General features: G+C 43.7%; 1 protein-coding gene and 1 long non-coding RNA gene across 2 annotated transcripts in view; one reads left to right on the top strand and one right to left on the bottom strand.

The window, feature by feature from the left end:
• LOC118377176 (protocadherin Fat 3-like) overlaps window positions 1-18967 on the bottom strand; it is a 62179-nt gene that overhangs the window by 10396 nt on the left and 32816 nt on the right. Inside the window, exons 7-12 of the mRNA XM_052505040.1 lie at window positions 17342-17599; window positions 17036-17239; window positions 16468-16696; window positions 5458-5757; window positions 4244-4257; window positions 1341-1469 (exon numbers count right to left, since the gene is read on the bottom strand). Of these exons, the coding sequence (XP_052361000.1) occupies window positions 1341-1469; window positions 4244-4257; window positions 5458-5757; window positions 16468-16696; window positions 17036-17239; window positions 17342-17599 (1134 nt within the window). The remainder of the gene's footprint in view (window positions 1-1340; window positions 1470-4243; window positions 4258-5457; window positions 5758-16467; window positions 16697-17035; window positions 17240-17341; window positions 17600-18967) is intronic.
• Window positions 5865-7425, top strand: LOC127921333 (uncharacterized). Its single transcript, XR_008108709.1, has 3 exons — window positions 5865-6238; window positions 6368-6495; window positions 6720-7425. It is a non-coding gene; the product is annotated as an uncharacterized LOC127921333 (long non-coding RNA).

Here is an 18967-nt window from a genome sequence, read left to right as displayed (position 1 = left end):
GAGGGGCTGGAACAGAGAGACTGGAACAGAGGGGTTGGAACAGAGAGGCTGGAACAGAGGGGTTGGAACAGAGAGACTGGAACAGAGGGGCTGGAACAGAGGGGCTGGAACAGAGAGGCTGGAACAGAGGGGCTGGAACAGAGAGGCTGGAACAGAGAGGCTGGAACAGAGGGGCTGGAACAGAGGGGCTGGAACAGAGGGGCTGGAACAGAGGGGCTGGAACAGAGAGACTGGAACAGAGGGGTTGGAACAGAGGGGCTGGAACAGAGAGGCTGGAACAGAGAGGCTGGAACAGAGAGGCTGGAACAGAGGGGTTGGAACAGAGAGGCTGGAACAGAGAGGTTGGAACAGAGATACTGGAACAGAGGGGTTGGAACAGAGAGGCTGGAACAGAGAGGTTGGAACAGAGAGACTGGAACAGAGGGGCTGGAACAGAGAGGCTGGAACAGAGGGGCTGGAACAGAGAGGCTGGAACAGAGAGACTGGAACAGAGAGGCTGGAACAGAGAGGCTGGAACAGAGAGACTGGAACAGAGGGGCTGGAACAGAGAGGCTGGAACAGAGGGGCTGGAACAGAGGGGCTGGAACAGAGAGGCTGGAACAGAGAGACTGGAACAGAGAGGCTGGAACAGAGGGGCTGGAACAGAGAGGCTGGAACAGAGGGGCTGGAACAGAGGGGTTGGAACAGAGAGACTGGAACAGAGAGGCTGGAACAGAGAGGCTGGAACAGAGGGGCTGGAACAGAGAGGCTGGAACAGAGGGGCTGGAACAGAGGGGCTGGAACAGAGGGGCTGGAACAGAGGGGCTGGAACAGAGAGACTGGAACAGAGAGGCTGGAACAGAGAGACTGGAACAGAGGGGCTGGAACAGAGAGGCTGGAACAGAGAGGCTGGAACAGAGAGACTGGAACAGAGAGGCTGGAACAGAGGGGCTGGAACAGAGGGGCTGGAACAGAGAGGCTGGAACAGAGAGACTGGAACAGAGAGACTGGAACAGAGGGGCTGGAACAGAGTGCCTGGAACAGTGTGAGCCCGATGTCGCTGTTTTGCTAACATTATAGCTTCCTCACTGTCCCTGTCCGAACTAGGGATCCTCTGCTCACAAACACACATGACAATGTACCAACAACAGCTTGAGCTATACAAAATGATCTCCTTGGCGACATTTCAAACTAGCTGTGGTGTAAGTTTACGGCATGTTCTTAATTCCATTACAAATGCTGTGCCCAATGAGCAGTTTAGGGGTTAAGTGCCTTGCTCAAGGGCACATCGAAAGTAAGTGCACCTGAGATACGGATATTGATAATGATATTGATCATGATATTGTTGGCACCTGTAGTACCAGCTCTGCCAGGCTCTGGGCCACTCCCGTCTCTCTGCAGGTGACACTACGAGACGGCATCCCACCCCGGACCACCGTCACGTTGACGTAGGTCGGCTCCGAGAACAGCTCTCCGTCCGTCGCCTCCACCTTCAGAGGAATAATAATAGCAATAATAGTAATAATAATAATAGTAATAATAGTAGTAATAATAATAATAATAATAATAGTAATAATAGTAGTAATAATAGTAGTAATAATAATAATAATAGTAATAATAATAATAATAATAATAATAATAATAATAATAATAATAATAATAATAATAATAATAATAATAATAGTAATAATAATAATAATAATAATAATAATAATAATAATAATAATAATAATAGTAATAATAATAATAATAATAATAATAATAATAGTAATAATAGTAGTAATAATAATAATAATAATAATAGTAATAATAGTAATAATAATAATAATAATAATAATAATAATAATAATAATAGTAATAATAATAATAATAATAATAATAGTAATAATAGTAGTAATAATAATAATAATAGTAGTAATAATAATAATAGTAATAATAGTAGTAATAATAATAATAATAGTAGTAATAATAATAATAATAATAGTAATAATAATAATAATAGTAATAATAATAGTAATAATAATAATAATAGTAATAATAATAGTAATAATAATACTAATAATAATAGTAATAATAATAATAGTAGTAATAATAGTAATCATAGTAATAATAATAATAATAATAATAATAATAGTAATAATAATAATAATAATAATAATAATAATAATAATAATAATAATAATAATAATAGTAATAATAATAATAATAGTAATAATAATAATAATAATAATAATAATAATAATAATAATAATAATAATAATAATAATAGTAATAATAGTAATACGAAGAAGAATGATAATAATATAAAAATAATAACACTATTAATAACATTATTAATAATAGTAATAATTATAAAATGAATAACACTATGAACAATGATAATAATATTAAAAATAAAAATACAATTAATAATAATAACATTACTATTAATAGTAATAATGATACAATCAATAATAATAATAATATTAATATGAATAATAACATTAATAATAATAATACTGTGTACCAAATGGAACACTGTTATGTGTAGTGCACTATTATAAGGAGATACATAGGAATTCATAGGGAGACACAGAGAGACACAGGGAGACATAGGGACACACAGGGAGACATAGGGAGACAGAGAGACACAGGGAGACATAGGGACACACAGGGAGACACAGGGAGACACAGAGAGACACAGGGAGACATAGGAATTCATAGGGAGACACAGAGAGACACAGGGAGACATAGGGAGACATAGGGAGGCATAGGGAGGCAAAGGGAGACACAGGGAGACACAGGGAGACACAGGGAGACACAGGGAGACATAGGGAGACAAAGGGAGACACAGGGAGACATAGGGAGACATAGGGAGGCAAAGGGAGGCAAAGGGAGACATGGATCCAGGGATCCATCAATACTATATGTGAAGAAAAGAGAAGACACACACACTCTCTACACATACAACGAACACAAACACTCTACACACCCCAAACATTGTTCTTAGTAATGTAATAATCTGTAGTGTAATGTAATTTGTAGTGTAGTGTCATCTGTAATCTGGTGGTGTATGTATTGTGGTGTATGTGTTGTGGTGTATGTGTTGTGGTGTATGTATTGTACTGTATATGTTGTGGTGTATGTGTTGTGGTGTATGTGTTGTACTGTATGTGTTGTAGTGTATGTGTTGTACTGTATGTGTTGTACTGTATGTGTTGTGGTGTATGTATTGTACTGTATGTGTTGTGGTGTATGTATTGTACTGTATGTGTTGTGGTGTATGTGTTGTACTGTATGTGTTGTGGTGTATGTGTTGTGGTGTATGTGTTGTGGTGTATGTGTTGTACTGTATGTGTTGTGGTGTATGTATTGTACTGTATGTGTTGTGGTGTATGTGTTGTACTGTATGTGTTGTGGTGTATGTGTTGTGGTGTATGTGTTGTGGTGTACGTGTACTGGTGTACGTGTAGTGGTGTATTTGTAGTGGTGTATGTGTAGTGGTGTATGTGTAGTGGTGTATGTGTTGTGGTGTATTTGTAGTGGTGTATGTGTAGTGGTGTACGTGTAGTGGTGTATGTGTTGTGGTGTGGTGTATGTGTAGTGGTGTACGTGTAGTGGTGTACGTGTAGTGGTGTGTGTGTAGTGGTGTATGTGTAGTGGTGTACGTGTAGTGGTGTACGTGTAGTGGTGTACGTGTAGTGGTGTGTGTGTAGTGGTGTACGTGTAGTGGTGTACGTGTACTGGTGTACGTGTAGTGGTGTATGTGTAGTGGTGTATGTGTAGTGGTGTATGTGTAGTGGTGTATGTGTTGTACTGTACGTGTAGTGGTGTATGTGTAGTGGTGTACATGTAGTGATGTATGTGTAGTGGTGTATGTGTAGTGGTGTATGTGTAGTGGTGTATGTGTAGTGGTGTATGTGTAGTGGTGTATGTGTAGTGGTGTATGTGTAGTGGTGTATTTGTAGTGGTGTATGTGTAGTGGTGTATGTGTAGTGGTGTATGTGTAGTGGTGTATTTGTAGTGGTGTATTTGTAGTGGTGTATGTGTAGTGGTGTATTTGTAGTGGTGTATGTGTAGTGGTGTATTTGTAGTGGTGTATGTGTAGTGGTGTATTTGTAGTGGTGTATGTGTAGTGGTGTATTTGTAGTGGTGTATGTGTAGTGGTGTATTTGTAGTGGTGTATTTGTAGTGGTGTATGTGTAGTGGTGTATGTGTAGTGGTGTATGTATTGTTCTGTATGTGTGTTGTCCTTGTGGCATTAATAGTTTGTTCATTTCAATACCTTGAGGTTGAAGACTGCAGTACACAGGGAAAATATTAGTGATACATAGGGGATACATAAGGGCAGCATAGGGGCTGCATAGGGGATACATAGGGGATACATAGGGGATACATAGGGGCTGCATAGGGGATACATAGGGGATACATAAGGGCAGCATAGGGGCTCCATAGGGGATACATAGGGGATACATAGGGGATACATAGGGGATACATAGGGGCTGCATAGGGGATACATAGGGAAAACATAGGGATACATAGGGAAAACATAGGAAAACATAAGGGCTGCATAGGGACAACATAGGGGCTGCATAGGGGATACATAGGGGATACATAGGGAATAGATAGGGGATACATAGGGGATACATAGGGGATACATAGGGGATACATAGGGACAACATAGGGATACATAGGAAAACATAGGGAAAACATAAGGGCTGCATAGGGGATACATAGGGGATACATAGGGAATAGATAGGGGATACATAGGGGATACATAAGAGATACATAGGGGATACATAGGGGATACATAAGGGCTGCATAGGGGATACATAGGGAAAACAGAGATACATAGGGAAAACATAGGGAAAACATAAGGGCTGCATAGGGGATACATAGGGGATACATAGGGAATAGATAGGGGATACATAGGGGATACATAGGGGATACATAGGGGATACATAGGGGATACATAGGGGATACATAGGGACAACATAGGGGATACATAGGGAAAACATAGGGAAAACATAGGGGCTGCATAGGGACAACGTAGGGGCTGCATAGGGGATACATAGGGAATAGATAGGGGATACATAGGGGATACATTAGGGATACATAGCAATACATAGGGATACATAGGGGATACATAGGGGATACATAGGGGCTGCATAGGGGATACATAGGGATACATAGGGGATACATAGGGGATACATAGGTAAAACATAAGGGCTGCATAGGGGATGCATAGGGGATACATAGGTAAAACATAGGGGATACATAGGGACAACATAGGGGCTGCATAGGGGATACATAGGGGATACATAGGGAATAGATAGGGGATACATAGGGGATACATAAGGACAACATAGGGGCTGCATAGGGGATACATAGGGGATACATAGGGGATACATAGGGATACATAAGGACAACATAGGGATTGTTTAATTTTTTATTGAACATTCATTTAACTTGGCAAGCATAAGATATACATAGGAATACATAGGGTTACATAGGGCTGTATAGGGACTGAATAGGGATACATAGGGCTACATAAGCTGTATAGGGGTGCATATGGGATACATTGGGCAGCATAGGGACTGAATAGGGATACATAGAGGGTACATAGGGAAGACCTGGGGGTACATAGGGATACCTTGAGGTTGAAGACAACCGTCTTGAGGTTAGCGGAGGCCAGGGACCTCCTCAAGGCCATGGCACCAGAATCTGGGTTAAGGTTGAAGTAGTCCAGGTCATTACCTGACAGGATCCTGTACTTAACCAGCCCCAGGTCGTCTATGTCTGCAATACAAAACAATACATACTTAACCAGCCCCAGGTCGTCTATGTCTGCAATACAAAACAATACAGGTTGAGGAGCACAGGGTTAAGCAGGCAGGTAGTCTAGTGGTTAGAGTGTAGAGGCGGCAGGTAGCCTAGTGGTTAGAGTGTAGAGGCGGCAGGTAGCCTAGTGGTTAGAGTGTAGAGGCGGCAGGTAGCCTAGTGGTTAGAGTGTAGAGGCGGCAGGTAGCCTAGTGGTTAGAGTGTAGAGGCGGCAGGTAGCCTAGTGGTTAGAGTGTAGAGGCGGCAGGTAGACTAGTGGTTAGAGTGTAGAGGCGGCAGGTAGCCTAGTGGTTAGAGTGTAGAGGCGGCAGGTAGCCCAGTGGTTAGAGTGTAGAGGCGGCAGGTAGCCTAGTGGTTAGAGTGTAGAGGCGGCAGGTAGCCTAGTGGTTAGAGTGTAGAGGAGGCAGGTAGCCTAGTGGTTAGAGTGTAGAGGTGGCAGGTAGCCCAGTGGTTAGAGTGTAGAGGTGGCAGGGTAGCCTAGTGGTTAGAGTGTAGAGGCGGCAGGTAGCCTAGTGGTTAGAGTGTAGAGGAGGCAGGTAGCCTATTGGTTAGAGTGTAGCGGCGGCAGGTAGCCTAGTGGTTAGAGTGTAGAGGCGGGAGGTAGCCTAGTGGTTAGAGTGTAGAGGCGGCAGGTAGCCTAGTGGTTAGAGTGTAGAGGCGGCAGGTAGCCTAGTGGTTAGAGTGTAGAGGAGGTAGGTAGCCTAGTGGTTAGAGTGGAGGGGCGGCAGGTAGCCTAGTGGTTAGAGTGTAGAGGAGGTAGGTAGCCTAGTGGTTAGAGTGGAGGGGCGGCAGGTAGCCTAGTAGTTAGAGTGTAGAGGTGGCAGGTAGCCTAGTGGTTAGAGTGGAGGGGCGGCAGGTAGCCTAGTGGTTAGAGTGTAGAGGAGGCAGGTAGACTAGTGGTTAGAGTGTAGAGGCGGCAGGTAGACTAGTGGTTAGAGTGTAGAGGCGGCAGGTAGCCTAGTGGTTAGAGTGTAGAGGCGGCAGGTAGCCTAGTGGTTAGAGTGTAGAGGCGGCAGGTAGACTAGTGGTTAGAGTGTAGAGGCGGCAGGTAGACTAGTGGTTAGAGTGTAGAGGAGGCAGGTAGCCTAGTGGTTAGAGTGTAGAGGCGGCAGGTAGCCTAGTGGTTAGAGTGTAGAGGCGGCAGGTAGACTAGTGGTTAGAGTGTAGAGGAGGCAGGTAACCTAGTGGTTAGAGTGTAGAGGCGGCAGGTAGCCTAGTGGTTAGAGTGTAGAGGAGGCAGGTAGCCTAGTGGTTAGAGTGGAGGGGCGGCAGGTAGCCTAGTGGTTAGAGTGGAGGGGCGGCAGGTAGCCTAGTGGTTAGAGTGTAGAGGCGGCAGGTAGACTAGTGGTTAGAGTGTAGGGGAGGCAGGTAGCCTAGTGGTTAGAGTGTAGAGGAGGCAGGTAACCTAGTGGTTAGAGTGTAGAGGAGGCAGGTAGCCTAGTGGTTAGAGTGTAGAGGCGGCAGGTAGCCTAGTGGTTAGAGTGTAGAGGCGGCAGGTAGCCTAGTGGTTAGAGTGTAGAGGCGGCAGGTAGCCTAGTGGTTAGAGTGTAGAGGCGGCAGCTAGCCTAGTGGTTAGAGTGTAGAGGCGCCACGTAGCCTAATGGTTAGAGTGTAGAGGCGGCAGGTAGCCTAGTGGTTAGAGTGTAGAGGCGCCACGTAGCCTATTGGTTCGAGTGTAGAGGCGGCAGGTAGCCTAGTGGTTAGAGTGTAGAGGCGGCAGGTAGCCTAGTGGTTAGAGTGTAGAGGAGGCAGGTAGCCTAATGGTTAGAGTGTAGAGGCGGCAGGTAGCCTATTGGTTAGAGTGTAGAGGCGGCAGGTAGCCTAGTGGTTAGAGTGTAGAGGAGGCAGGTAGCCTATTGGTTAGAGTGTAGAGGCGGCAGGTAGCCTAGTGGTTAGAGCGTTGGGCCAGTAACCGAAAGGTTGCTGGATTGAATCCCCCGAGCTGACAAGGTAAAATATGTCGTTCTGCCCCCTGAACAAGGAAGTTAACCTGCTGTTCCCCGGTAAAGGTCAAATTAAAAAATATTTTGTCAAGAACAGCTCAAATAAGCAAAGAGAAACGACAGTCCATCATTACTTTAAGACATGAAGGTCAGTCGATCAGAAACATTTCAAGAACTTTGAAAGTTCCTTCAAGTGCAGTCGCAAAAACCATCAACTATGATGAAACTGTCTCTCATGAGGACCGCCACAGGAAAGGAAGACCCAGAGTTACCTGTCTCTCATGAGGACCGCCACAGGAAAGGAAGACCCAGAGTTACCTGTCTCTCATGAGGACCGCCACAGGAAAGGAAGACCCAGAGTTACCTGTCTCTCATGAGGAACGCCACAGGAAAGGAAGACCCAGAGTTACCTCTGCTGCAGAGGATAAGTTCATTAGAGTTAACTGGCTCTCATGAGGACCTCCACAGGAAAGGAAGACCCAGAGTTACCTGTCTCTCATGAGGACCGCCACAGGAAAGGAAGACCCAGAGTTACCTGTCTCTCATGAGGACCGCCACAGGAAAGGAAGACCCAGAGTTACCTGTCTCTCATGAGGACCGCCACAGGAAAGGAAGACCCAGAGTTACCTGTCTCTCATGAGGACCGCCACAGGAAAGGAAGACCCAGAGTTACCTGTCTCTCATGAGGACCGCCACAGGAAAGGAAGACCCAGAGTTACCTGTCTCTCATGAGGACCGCCACAGGAAAGGAAGACCCAGAGTTACCTCTGCTGCAGAGGATCAGTTCATTAGAGTCACCAGCCTCAGATTGCAGCCCAAATAAATGCTTCACAGTGTTCAGTAACAGACACATCTCAACATCAACTGTTCAGAGGAGACTGTGTGAATCTGTCCTTCATGGTTGAATTGCTGCAAGGAAACCACTACTAAAGGACACCAATATGAAGAAGAGATTTGCTTGGGCCAAGAAACACAAACAATGGACATTAGACCGGTGGAAATCTGTCCTTTGGTCTGATGAATCCACATTTGAGATTTTGGTTGCAACTTCCGTGTCTTTGTGAGACGCAGACCAGGTGAACGGATGATCTCTGCATGTGTGGTTCCCACTGTGAAGCATGGAAGAGGAGGTGTGATGGTGTGGGGGAGCTTTGCTGGTGACGCTCTCTATGATTTATTTAGAATTCAAGGCACACTTAACCAGCATGGCTAGCATTCTGTAGCGATACACCATCACATCTAGTTTGGGCTTAGTGGGACTATCATTGGTTTTTCAACAGGACAATAACCCAAAACACACCTCCAGGCTCTGTAAGGGCTATTTCGCCAAGAAGGAGAGTGATGGAGTGCTGCATCAGATGACCCGGCCTCTACAATCAACCAACCTCAACCCAATTGAGATGGTTTGGGATGATTTGGACGCAGAGTGAAGGAAAAGCAGCCAACAAGAGTTCAGCATATTATTATTTATTTTTTAAATGTAACGTATATTTAACTAGGCAAGTCACTTAAGAACAAATTCTTATTTATAGTAACGGCCTAGGAACAGAGAGTTAACTGCCTTGTTCAGGGGCAGAACGACAGATTTGTACCTTGTCAGCTCAGGGATTCGACCTAGCAGCCGTTTATTTAACTAGGCAAGTCACTTAAGAACAAATTCTTATTTACAGTAACGGCCTACCCCGGCCAAACCCTGACCCTCGTGGGAACTCATCCAAGACTGTTTGTTGGAAAATCAATCCAGTTGAAGCTGGTTGAGAGAATGCCAAGAGTGAGCAAAGCTGTCATCAAGGCAAAGGGTGGCTCCTTTGAAGAATCTAAAATATATTTATTTGTTTAACACTTTTTTTGGTTACTACATGATTCCATATGTGTTATTTCATAGTTTTGATGTCTTCACTATTATTCTACAATGTAGAAAAAATGAAAAAATAAGGAAAAACTTTTGACTGGTAATGTATATATATATTTATACAGAGTATTCAGACCCCTCCAATCCTTCCACATTTTGTTACGTTACAGCATTATTCTAGCATGTATTAAATAAATACAAATCTCCATCAATCCACACACAATACCCCAATAGTGACAAAGCTAAAACAGTTTTTATTTTTTGCAAATGTATTAAAAATAATAAACCGAAAAAACGTATTTACATAAGTATTCAGACCCTTTACTATGAGACTCGTAATTGAGCTCAGGTGCATCCTGTTTCCATAGATCATCCTTGAGATGTTTCAACAACTTGATTGGAGTCCACCTGTGGTGAATTCAATTGATTGGACATGATTTGGAAAGGCACACACCTTTGACATGTCAGATTAAAAACCAAGTCCTGATGGAGAAGGATTGTGTCGAGGCACAGATCTGGGGAAGGGTACCAAAACATTTCTGCAGCACAGAAGGTCCCCAAGAACACAGTGGTCCATTATTCTTAAATGGAAGAGGTTTGTTGAATGACCCAGACTCTTCCTAAAGCATCTGGCCAAACTGAGCAATCGGGGGAGAAGGGCCTTGGTCAGGCAGGTGACCAAGAACCTGATGGTCACTCTGACAGAGCTCCAAAGTTCCTCTGTTGAGATGGGAGAACCTTCCAGAAGGATAACCATCTCTGCAGCACTCCACCAATCAGGTCTTTATGGTAGAGTGGCCAGACGGAAGCCTCTCCTCAGTAAAAGACACATGACAACCCACTTGGAGTTTGCCAAAAGGCACCTAAAGACTCCTAGACCATGAGAAACAATATTCTCTGGTCTGATATAACCTTAGATTGGACTCTTTGGCCTGAATGCCAAGCGTCACGTCTGGAGGAAACCAGGCTTCGCATTTCACCATGCCAATACCATACCTACGGTGATGCATGGTGGTGGCAGCATCATGTCTGGAGGAAACCTGGCACCATACCTACGGTGATGCATGGTGGTGGCAGCATCATGTCTGGAGGAAACCTGGCACCATACCTACGGTGATGCATGGTGGTGGCAGCATCATGTCTGGAGGAAACCTGGCACCATACCAACGGTGATGCATGGTGGTGGCAGCATCATGTCTGGAGGAAACCTGGCACCATACCTACGGTGATGCATGGTGGTGGCAGCATCATGCTGTGGGGATGTTTTTCAGCGGCAGGGACTGGGAGACTAGTCAGGATCGAGGCAAAGATGAACAGAGCAAAGTACAGAGAGATCCTTGCTGAAAACCTGCTCCAGAGCGCTCAGGGCCTTCCGACTTGGGCAAAGGTTCACCTCCCAACAGGACAATGTCCCTAAGCACACAGCCAAGACAACGCAGGAGTGACTTCGGGACTCTTAAGTCTCTGAATGTCCTCGAGTGGCCCAACCAGAGCCTGGACTTGAACCCGATCGAACATCTCTGGAGAGACCTGAAAAAAGCTATGCAGCGAAGCATCCAACCTGACAGAGCTTGAGAGGATCTGCAGAAAAGAATGGAAAAAACTCCCCAAATACAGGTGTGCCAAGCTTGTAGCATCATATCCAACAATACTCAAGGCTGTAATCGCTGCCAAAGATGCTTCAACAAAGTACTGAGTAAAGGGTCTGAAAACTTATGTAAACGTAATATTTCAGTTTTATTTTTTAAATAAATTGGCATTGCGTGTAGACTGATGAGGGAAAAAATATATATTTAATACATTTTAGAATAAGGCTGTAATGTAACAAAATGTGGAGAAAGTCAAGGGGTCTGAATACTTCCCGAATGCACTGTTTATACAAATTATCCAATGGATTATGATCAAGTGCTGGTAAAAACCTACTATTTATACCATTATACTATATTTATACCATTATACTATATTTATACTATATTTATACTATATTTATACCATTATACTATATTTATACTATTATACTATATTTATACCATTATACTATATTTATACTATTATACTATATTTATACTATTATACTATATTTATACTATTGTACTATATTTATACTATTATACTATATTTATACCATTATACTATATTTATACCATTATACTATATTTATACCATTATACTATATTTATACCATTATACTATATTTATACCATTATACTATATTTATACTATTATACTATATTTATACCATTATACTATATTTATACCATATGTATACTATTATACTATATTTATACCATTATACTATATTTATACTATTATACTATATTTATACTATTATACTATATTTATACTATTATACTATATTTATACTATTATACTATATTTATACTATTATACTATATTTATACTATTATACTATATTTATACCATTATACTATATTTATACCATTATACTATATTTATACTATTATACTATATTTATACCATTATACTATATTTATACCATTATACTATATTTATACTATTATACTATATTTATACCATTATACTATATTTATACTATTATACTATATTTATACTATATTTATACTATTATACTATATTTATACTATTATACTATATTTATACCATTATACTATATTTATACTAAACCTTTATTTGATCCATAGGTTGGTTGTGCTGCGATCCAAGTGGGAGATGGGAAATTACGGACTCGCGAAGAGGAAGAACTGTGCAGCTGTTTCTGATTAATAATGAACTAATTAATCAACAATGCCATGCTGGTGGATGTAACATTCAAATAAAACCCAGCTCTGAAACAAAACATAGACCGAAAAATCATTTTTTTCAGGTCCAGAAAATGGATTTCTGCTGGTGTGGGGAGTCCCTAACTAGTTAGTTTTGGTTTTCATCCAATTGGCAACAGATTTTCATGCGAACATTCTAATATTTGAGCATTTTCCGACCAGTGGTGTTTCCACCAAACTGACTAGTTTCCCCCAGTGTTTCCACCAAACTGACTAGTTTCCCCCAGTGTTTCCACCAAACTGACTAGTTTCCCCCAGTGTTTCCACCAAACTGACTAGTTTCCCCCAGTGTTTCCACCAAACTGACTAGTTTCCCCTCAGTGTTTCCACCAAACTGACTAGTTTCCCCCAGTGTTTCCACCAAACTGACTAGTTTCCCCTCAGTGTTTCCACCAAACTGACTAGTTTCCCCCAGTGTTTCCACCAAACTGACTAGTTTCCCCCAGTGTTTCCACCAAACTGACTAGTTTCCCCTCAGTGTTTCCACCAAACTGACTAGTTTCCCTCAGTGTTTCCACCAAACTGACTAGTTTCCCCCAGTGTTTCCACCAAACTGACTAGTTTCCCCAGTGTTTCCACCAAACTGACTAGTTTCCCCTCAGTGTTTCCACCAAACTGACTAGTTTCACTCAGTGTTTCCACCAAACTGACTAGTTTCCCCCAGTGTTTCCACCAAACTGACTAGTTTCCCCTCAGTGTTTCCACCAAACTGACTAGTTTCCCCCAGTGTTTCCACCAAACTGACTAGTTTCCCCCAGTATTTCCACCAAACAGACTTGTTTCCCCTCAGTGTTTCCACCAAACTGACTAGTTTCCCCCAGTGTTTCCACCAAACAGACTTGTTTCCCCCAGTATTTCCACCAAACTGACTAGTTTCCCCTCAGTGTTTCCACCAAACTGACTAGTTTCCCCCAGTGTTTCCACCAAACTGACTAGTTTCCCCCAGTATTTCCACCAAACTGACTAGTTTCCCCCAGTGTTTCCACCAAACTGACTAGTTTCCCCTCAGTGTTTCCACCAAACTGACTAGTTTCCCCCAGTGTTTCCACCAAACAGACTAGTTTCCCCTCAGTGTTTCCACCAAACAGACTAGTTTCCCCCAGTGTTTCCACCAAACTGACTAGTTTCCCCCAGTGTTTCCACCAAACTGACTAGTTTCCCCTCAGTGTTTCCACCAAACTGACTAGTTTCCCCCAGTGTTTCCACCAAACTGACTAGTTTCCCCCAGTATTTCCACCAAACTGACTAGTTTCCCCCAGTGTTTCCACCAAACTGACTAGTTTCCCCTCAGTGTTTCCACCAAACTGACTAGTTTCCCCCAGTGTTTCCACCAAACTGACTAGTTTCCCCCAGTGTTTCCACCAAACTGACTAGTTTCCCTCAGTGTTTCCACCAAACTGACTAGTTTCCCCCAGTGTTTCCACCAAACTGACTAGTTTCCCCCAGTGTTTCCACCAAACTGACTAGTTTCCCCTCAGTGTTTCCACCAAACTGACTAGTTTCCCCCAGTGTTTCCACCAAACTGACTAGTTTCCCCCAGTGTTTCCACCAAACTGACTAGTTTCCCCTCAGTGTTTCCACCAAACTGACTAGTTTCCCCCAGTGTTTCCACCAAACTGACTAGTTTCCCCCAGTGTTTCCACCAAACTGACTAGTTTCCCCTCAGTATTTCCACCAAACTGACTAGTTTCCCCTCAGTGTTTCCACCAAACTGACTAGTTTCCCCCAGTGTTTCCACCAAACTGACTAGTTTCCCCCCAGTATTTCCACCAAACTGACTAGTTTCCCCCAGTATTTCCACCAAACTGACTAGTTTCCCCTCAGTATTTCCACCAAACTGACTAGTTTCCCCCAGTGTTTCCACCAAACTGACTAGTTTCCCCCAGTGTTTCCACCAAACTGACTAGTTTCCCCCAGTGTTTCCACCAAACTGACTAGTTTCCCCCAGTGTTTCCACCAAACTGACTAGTTTCCCCTCAGTGTTTCCACCAAACTGACTAGTTTCCCCCAGTGTTTCCACCAAACTGACTAGTTTCCCCCAGTGTTTCCACCAAACTGACTAGTTTCCCCCAGTGTTTCCACCAAACTGACTAGTTTCCCCCAGTGTTTCCACCAAACTGACTAGTTTCCCCCAGTGTTTCCACCAAACTGACTAGTTTCCCCCAGTGTTTCCACCAAACTGACTAGTTTCCCCCAGTATTTCCACCAAACTGACTAGTTTCCCCCAGTGTTTCCACCAAACTGACTAGTTTCCCCCAGTGTTTCCACCAAACTGACTAGTTTCCCCCAGTGTTTCCACCAAACTGACTAGTTTCCCCCAGTGTTTCCACCAAACAGACTAGTTTCCCCTCAGTATTTCCACCAAACTGACTAGTTTCCCCCAGTGTTTCCACCAAACTGACTAGTTTCCCCCAGTGTTTCCACCAAACAGACTTGTTTCCCCTCAGTATTTCCACCAAACTGACTAGTTTCCCCTCAGTATTTCCACCAAACTGACTAGTTTCCCCCAGTGTTTCCACCAAACTGACTAGTTTCCCCCAGTATTTCCACCAAACTGACTAGTTTCCCCCAGTGTTTCCACCAAACTGACTAGTTTCCCCCAGTGTTTCCACCAAACTGACTAGTTTCCCCCAGTGTTTCCACCAAACAGACTAGTTTCCCCCAGTATTTCCACCAAACTGACTAGTTTCCCCAGTGTTTCCACCAAACTGACTAGTTTCCCCCAGTGTTTCTAGTTTCCCAAACTCAGTGTTTCCACCAAACTGACTAGTTTCCCCAGTGTTTCCACCAAACTGACTAGTTTCCCTCAGTGTTTCCACCAAACTGACTAGTTTCCCCTCAGTGTTCCACCAAACTGACTAGTTTCCCCCAGTGTTTCCACCAAACTGACTAGTTTCCCTCAAACTGTGTTTCCACCAAAACTGACTAGTTTCCCCAGTGTTTCCACCAAACTGACTAGTTTCCCCCAGTGTTTCCACCAAACTGACTAGTTTTTCCCCAAACTGACTAGTGTTTTCCACCAAACTGACTAGTTTCCCCCAGTGTTTCCACCAAACTGACTAGTTTCCCCAGTGTTTCCACCAAACTGACTAGTTTCCCTCAGTGTTTCCACCAAACTGACTAGTTTCCCCAGTGTTTCCACCAAACTGACTAGTTTCCCTCAACTGACCAGGAACGTTCACCCCCCTGTGAAGTTCATCACCAGGAACGTTCACCCCCCCCCTGTGAAGTTCATCACCAGGAACGTTCACCCCCCTGTGAAGTTCATCACCAGGAACGTTCACCCCCCTGTGAAGTTCATCACCAGGAACGTTCACCCCCCTGTGAAGTTCATCACCAGGAACGTTCACCCCCCTGTGAAGTTCATCACCAGGAACGTTCACCCCCCCTGTGAAGTTCATCACCAGGAACGTTCACCCCCCTGTAAAGTTCATCACCAGGAACGTTCACCCCCCTGTGAAGTTCATCACCAGGAACGTTCACACCCCCCCGTGAAGTTCATCACCAGGAACGTTCACCCCCCCCCTGTGAAGTTCATCACCAGGAACGTTCACCCCCCCCTGTGAAGTTCATCACCAGGAACGTTCACCCCCCTGTGAAGTTCATCACCAGGAACGTTCACCCCCCCCCCCCCTGTGAAGTTCATCACCAGGAACGTTCACCCCCCTGTGAAGTTCATCACCAGGAACGTTCACCCCCCCTGTGAAGTTCATCACCAGGAACGTTCACCCCCCCTGTGAAGTTCATCACCAGGAACGTTCACCCCCCATCATCATTTATTTAATCTGTAACCTAATAAACTGCATGGTTTCCCCGAGTCATACTGAGACGTCCACACAACATATCATCGCGTGACTCCCGAGTTTTCCTATGATATGACAATATTTGCGCATAAAGGCATTTCCTCCACCATTTCTCGCATAATTCATTTTACTGATACAAAAAGATCCCACCATGTCGAACGTGGTTATTGACAATGATCAATCAAGTACAAGGGAGGCGTGAAAACCCACAGACACTCATTCCTCGAGGACTGGAGTTGGACACATGATTTAGCCTCTCAGTTACCCACCCACAGCTGACATGGTGACGATGTTCTGGCCTACAGGGAAGTCCTGTTCGATCATCCCTCGGCAGCCAACCCTCTCAAACAAAGGTCTGTTGTCATTTACGTTGATGAGGCGCACTGTCACGTTGACCTCGTTCTCCCGCCGGTACGGAGAACCCCAGTCTGAGGCCCGGACGGAGAACATGTAGAGATCAGATGACGTCTCGTAGTCCAGCTCTCTAGTGGTCCTCAGCTGAGAGGAGAGGAAAGGAGAGGAGAGGAGAGGAGAGGAGAGGAGAGGAGAGGAGAGGAGGGGAGGGTTGGGGATGAGAGGGGAGGAGAGGAGAAGAGAAGAGAAGAGAAGAGAAGAGAAGAGAAGAGAAGACAAGAGAAGAGAGGGGAGGGGAGGGGAGAAGAGTAGATGACAGTAGAGAAGAGGAGAAGAGTAGATGACAGTAGAGAAGAGGAGGGGAGAAGAGAAGAGAAGATGACATGACAGGAGGAAAGGTGATAAGATCAAATAAGATATGTTTGTCAATCATTGCAGCATGTACTGTATGACACAGTGAGGATCAACCAGCCCCAACAGTACCTCTCCTGAGTCCTGATCTATGGTGAAGGGTAGCGCCTGAAGTCCAGCAATGCTGTGGGTGATACACCCGTTCTCCCCTTTATCATCGTCCACCGCCGACACCACCAAGATCACCGTGCCGACCGGCATGGTCTCTTCGATTGACACGTCGTACGTCGGCCTGGCGAACGTGGGCGTGTTGCCGTTAGCGTCCTCTATGGTGACCTGAGTTAACGATGAGATACGAACAGAACAGAAGATCAGATTTGTTTGTCAACAAAGACGACAACAATATATTACAAATCAGATCAAACACATTAAAATCACCTGGACCCTGGTTCTGAGTTTACTGCCCTGCTCCAACACCTCCAGCTCCACGACGTCCTGCGATAGGCTGGTCAGAGGGGTTGTCGTAGTGATGACCCCGGTCAGAGGGTTGATGAGGAAGTACGGTGAGGCAGAGAAGGGGCTGAAGCTGTAGTTCACGTTGGGAGGGCCTGGGGTGATCCGCACTTCCACTATGATGGTGCCAGGCGGCGCAATCTCACTCAGTCTCACCTGGTAGAGCTGTTTATCAAATCTCACCTGGAAAATCAAGTTACAACGTGTGCCACTTTTCTTGCTGTTATACCAAAGTGAACTACATCGAGCTTATCTATTGGTATAAAATAGGAGCATTGTGTAATTAAAATGGCTTTGTTTTTATGATATTGTTATGATATTGTTATGGTGTTTTGATCGTGCTGTTATGGTGTTGTTATGGTGTTGTTATGGTGTTGTTATGGTGTTGTTATGGTGTTGTGATGGTGTTGTTATGGTGTTGTTATGGTATTGTGATGGTGTTGTTATGGTGTTGTTATGGTATTGTGATGGTGTTGTTATGGTGTTGTTATGGTATTGTGATGGTGTTGTTATGGTGTTGTTATGGTATTGTGATGGTGTTGTTATGGTGTTGTTATGGTATTGTTATGGTGTTGCTATGGTGTTGTTATGGTGTTGTGATGGTGTTGTTATGGTGTTGTTATGGTATTGTTATGGTGTTGTTATGGTATTGTTATGGTGTTGTTATGGTGTTGTGACGATATTGTTATGGTGTTGTGATGGTGTTGTTATGGTGTTGTTATGGTATTGTTATGGTATTGTTATGGTGTTGTGACGATATTGTTATGGTGTTGTTATGGTATTGTGATGGTATTGTGATGGTGTTGTGATGGTGTTGTTATGTTATTGTTATAGTGTTGTTATGGTGTTGTTATGGTATTGTGATGGTGTTGTGATGGTGTTGTGATGGTGTTGTTATGGTATTGTGATGGTATTGTTATGGTGTTGTTATGGTGTTGTTATGGTATTGTTATAGTGTTGTTATGGTGTTGTGACGATATTGTGTTGGTGTTGTTATGGTGTTGATATGGTGTTGTTATGGTATTGTTATGGTGTTGATATGGTGTTGTTATGGTGTTGATATGGTGTTGTTATGGTGTTGATATGGTGTTGATATGGTGTTGTTATGGTGTTGTTATGGTGTTGATATGGTGTTGTTATGGTGTTGATATGGTGTTGTTATGGTGTTGATATGGTGTTGATATGGTGTTGATATGGTGTTGATATGGTGTTGTTATGGTGTTGATATGGTGTTGTTATGGTGTTGATATGGTGTTGTTATGGTGTTGATATGGTGTTGTAGTGGTGTTGTGATGGTGTTGTAGTGGTGTTGTGATGGTGTTGTAGTGGTGTTGTTATGGTGTTGATATGGTGTTGATATGGTGTTGTTATGGTGTTGTTATGGTATTGTGATGGTATTGTGATGGTGTTGTGACGATATTGTGTTGGTGTTGTTATGGTGTTGATATGGTGTTGTTATGGTATTGTTCACTGGAACAACACTGAACAGCAGAGAGAGGGAAAAAGCTAAAACAATGAAAATGAAATTCACTGAAGACACAACCGTCAAGT

The sequence above is a fragment of the Oncorhynchus keta genome, unplaced genomic scaffold (genome assembly GCF_023373465.1).
Source record: "Oncorhynchus keta strain PuntledgeMale-10-30-2019 unplaced genomic scaffold, Oket_V2 Un_contig_2206_pilon_pilon, whole genome shotgun sequence".
Classification (NCBI taxonomy): Eukaryota; Metazoa; Chordata; class Actinopteri; order Salmoniformes; family Salmonidae; genus Oncorhynchus; species Oncorhynchus keta.
Note: the sequence above shows the minus strand (reverse complement) of the source record. Positions and strands in the feature narration are given on the sequence as shown.